This window comes from Vicia villosa, linkage group LG7 (assembly GCF_029867415.1).
Source record: "Vicia villosa cultivar HV-30 ecotype Madison, WI linkage group LG7, Vvil1.0, whole genome shotgun sequence".
Classification (NCBI taxonomy): Eukaryota; Viridiplantae; Streptophyta; class Magnoliopsida; order Fabales; family Fabaceae; genus Vicia; species Vicia villosa.
Window position 1 is genome coordinate 64,388,567 of NC_081186.1, and position 4,362 is coordinate 64,392,928.

Sequence of the window (4,362 nt, forward strand, 5' to 3'; positions counted from 1 at the left end):
ACAGTAAAAAGTTCATGATGTTTAATAATTACTATTTGCAAAATATCAGTCTGTTTGAATAGTACTATATGTAGACGAAAAAAAGCAAAAAAAATTAAAAGGAGTTTAGAAGTAGAAGTGTTGTGTCAAAGTTAAAGGGAGTTGTAAAAAATTTCCTATAAAAAATCAAAAAAATATTGTGATAGTGTTTACAATAAAGAAACCCATTAAAATGAAGAATTAATTGTTCATTGATTATAAAGTAGTGTAAAACTACTTACTACTATATTTGCATACATGTCTTCAAAATGTTAGAAATTACAGTAAATAAACTAATTTAATACTAACGGAAAAATTAATCCATGATTAATTGCATTAATTAAACAAACTCAAGCTAAGAAATACATTATTTACATAGTGGGAGTATAAACTCTAGAGATATAATGTAAGTTCCCAAAATAATGGAAATTCTTACACAATTTAGTTTTTGAATGTAAAATCATCCATGTGTCCACTTTATTTCTTCCTTATATTTATTAGTAAAAGATTAGTAGATATTGCAAATTGAATAGATTAGTAGATATTGCAAATTGAATATGCATCCCAAGTGCATTAAAGATAAGTTTTATTATTTTCAATTCAATTTAGAGATACTCTATAGCTATTACATTACTAATATATTTGTGATCATATATTTAAATATTTTTATTCATATAATTCATAGATAGAAATATTGTAATTGATATTTATATAATGTATTTTATTTGCAGACGTCTTAATACTAAACCAATATATAGTGACAATGCAGACACTCTTTACTTTATTAATAATAATGAAGAATGATGTTGAGCATATTACTTTTTAAATTTATAATATGGAAAATTAACTACAAGTTAATAACCTATAAATTATTTTGCACATAATCATGAAAATGATTATGCATGGACAAAATAACCTATAAATTACAACATTCAACCGATTTAATTAATAACTCATAACCATGTTAATATGAGCATGCACGAACAAAAATATGACAAAGGCCTAAACGTTAAAGTGCCTAATTCAATACCAATTAGATTAACATACACACTATTTAAAACCCTAAGTTAATAATAATTCCAAATAAAATAAAATAAAATAATAAAATATAATTTATACTCTATCAAAATATCTATGAGTCTCTAATTGTTCAGAACGGAAAATTTGACCACCACTTGGTGAGAAGAACGTCGGAATCATCGGTCGTACCATGTACCCTTTTCTCTCAAAAGTAAACAATCAACAAACTATTACATAAATTTATTTAAAAAAAACGTTTAAACTCTACATCATTTTTCTTACAAGATTAACTATAGCAACAAATTTTTCAACACAAAAGCAAGCAAAATTTACAAATTTCAAATGGAGAATGGTTTGAAAATAAGAAAAGAAAGAGTAAAAGATATAACCTATGATATTTCAATATTGAAATAAGTCCCGATCGGCACGGTTGAAGTCCGAACAGGTTTCCAAACACATTTTCGGATGAAAAAATAACTTTCCCATTGGTGGTGAGGAGAGTAATTATTCCAGAAGCGGTTGCGATTATAACCTTGAGGTTGATTTTGAGTTTTTCTGAGGAGGAGGAGGAGGAGGTATAATGGGAGAAGGTGGAGAAAGAGGTGTAATGGAATATGGCGGCGGTGGATGTGAAGGTGGAGTTTGGTGGCGACGTGGTGGTGGTGGTGGAAGTGTAATGAAAGGGTTGGGTGGAGATGGATGTGGTGGTGGCAACTCCATTTCGGATCGGGTTGTAGTCGTAGGCACGATGAAACAACTTAAAATGGAAAAAAGAGTGAAACCAAGAGTGAAAGAGTGGAAGGAAAGTTGATCTTCATGATACTGAGAGTGAAAAAGAGAATTAAAAAAGGTGATGGAACCATCTACATTAGAGAGGCGCTAGAGAAGTTATATAGAGAATGATACTTCTTGAACAAGAATAAAAAGTTCATGATGTTTAATAATTACTATCTGCAAAATATCAGTCTGTTTGAATAGTACTATATGTAGACGAAAAAAAGCAAAACAATTAAAAGGAGTTTAGAAGTAGAAGTGTTGTGTCAATGTTAAAGAGAGTTATAAATAATTTCCTATAAAAAATCAAAAAAATATTGTGATAGTGTTTACGATAAAGAAACCCATTAAAATGAAGAATTAATTGTTCATTGATTATAAAGTAGTGTAAAACTACTTACTACTATATTTGCATACATGTCTTCAGAATGTTAGAAATTACCGTAAATAAACTAATTTAATACTAACCGAAAAATTAAACCATGATTAATTGCATTAATTAAACAAACTCAAGCTAAGAAATACGTTATTTACATAGTGGGAGTATAAATTATAGAGATATAAAGTAAGTTCTCCAATAATGGTAATTCTTACCCAATTTAGTTTTTGAATGTAAAATCATCCATGTGACCACTTTATTTCATCCTTATATTTATTAGTAATAGATTAGTAGATATTGCAAATTGAATATGCAACCCAAGTGCATTAAAGATAAGTTTTATTATTTTCAATTCAATTTAGAGATACTCTATAGCTATTACATTACTAATATATTTGTGATCATATATTTAAATATTTTTATTCATATAATTCATAGATAGAAATATTGTAGTTGATATTTATATAATGTATTTTATTTGCAGGCGTCTTAATACTAAACCAATATATAGTGACAATTTAGACACTCGTTACTTTATTAATAATATTGAAGAATGATGTTGAGCATATTACTTTTTAAAATTATTTATGGAAAATTAACTAAAAGTTAATAACCTATAAATTATTTTGCACATAATCATGGAAATGATTATGCATGGACAAAATAACCTATAAATTATAACATTCAACAGATTTAATTAATAACTCATAACCATATTAATATGAGCATGCACGAAGAAAAATATGTCAAAGGCCCAAACGTTAAAGTTCCCAATTCAATACCAATTAGTTGAACATACACACTAATTTAAAACCCTAAGTTAATAATAATTCTAAATAAAATAAAATAATAAAATATAACTTATACTCTACCAAAATATCTATGAGTCTCTAATTGTTTAGAACGGAAAATTTGACCACCACTTGGTGAAAAGAACGTCGGAATCATCGGTCGTACCATGTACCCTTTTTTCTCAAAAGTAAACAATCAACAAACTATTACATAAATTTATTTCTAAAAAAACGTTTAAACTCTACCTCATTCTTCTTACAAGATTAACTATAGCAACAAATTTTTCATCACAAAAGCATGCAAAATCTACAAATTTAAAATGGAGAATGGTTTTAATAATAAGAAAAGAAAGAGTAAAAGATATAACCTACGATATTTCAATATTGAAATAAGTCTCGGTCGCCACGGTTGAAGTCCGAACAGGTTTCTCAACACATTTTCGGATGAAAAAAATAACTTTCCCATTGGTGGTGAGGAGAGTAAATATTCCAGAAACGGTTGTGATTATAACCTTGATGTTGATTTTGAGTTTTTCTGAGGAGGAGGAGGAGGAGGAGGTGTAATGGGAGACGGTGGAGAAGGAAGTGTTATGGAATATGGCGGCGGTGGAGGTGAAGGTGGAGTTTGGTGGCAACGTGGTGGTAGTGGTGAAAGTGTAATGAAAGGGTTGGGTGGAAATGGTTGTGGTAGTGACACCTCCATTTCGGATTGGGTTGTAGTTGTAGGCACGATGAAACAACTTAAATGGAAATAAGAGTGAAACCAAGAGTGAAAGGGTGGAAGGAAAGTTGATCTTCATGATACTGAGAGTGAAAAAGAGAATTAATAAAGGTGATGGAACCATCTACATTAAAGAGGCGCTAGAGAAGTTATATAGAGAATGATACTTCTTGAACCACAGTAAAAAGTTCATGATGTTTAATAATTATTATCCGCAAAATATCAGTCTGTTTGAATAGTACTATATGTAGACGAAAAAAAGCAAAAAAAATTAAAAGGAGTTTAGAAGTAGAAGTGTTGTGTCAAAGTCAAAGAGAGTTGTAAAAAATTTCCTATAAAAAATCAAAAAAATATTGTGATAGTGTTTACAATAAAGAAACCCATTAAAATGAAGAATTAATTGTTCATTGATTATAAAGTAGTGTAAAACTACTTACTAATATATTTGCATACATGTCTTAAGAATGTTAGAAATTACAGTAAATAAACTAATTTAATACTAACGGAAAAATTAATCCATGATTAATTGCATTAATTAAACAAACTCAAGCTAAGAAATACATTATTTACATAGTGGGAGTATAAATTCTAGAGATATAAAGTAAGTTCTCCAATAATGGGAATTCTTACACAATTTAGTTTTTGAATGTAAAATCATC

At 28.6% G+C, this 4,362-nt stretch overlaps 1 protein-coding gene across 1 annotated transcript; it reads left to right on the forward strand.

Annotated features, from left to right (window-relative positions):
* The first annotated feature begins 1,618 nt into the window (after window positions 1–1,618).
* LOC131619213 (glycine-rich cell wall structural protein 1.0-like) lies at window positions 1,619–3,737 on the forward strand. The gene is made up of 2 exons (XM_058890336.1): window positions 1,619–1,844; window positions 3,526–3,737. The coding sequence occupies exons 1-2, from the start codon at window positions 1,619–1,621 to the stop codon at window positions 3,735–3,737; spliced, it is 438 nt and encodes a 145-aa protein (XP_058746319.1).
* The last annotated feature ends 625 nt before the right edge of the window (window positions 3,738–4,362 follow it).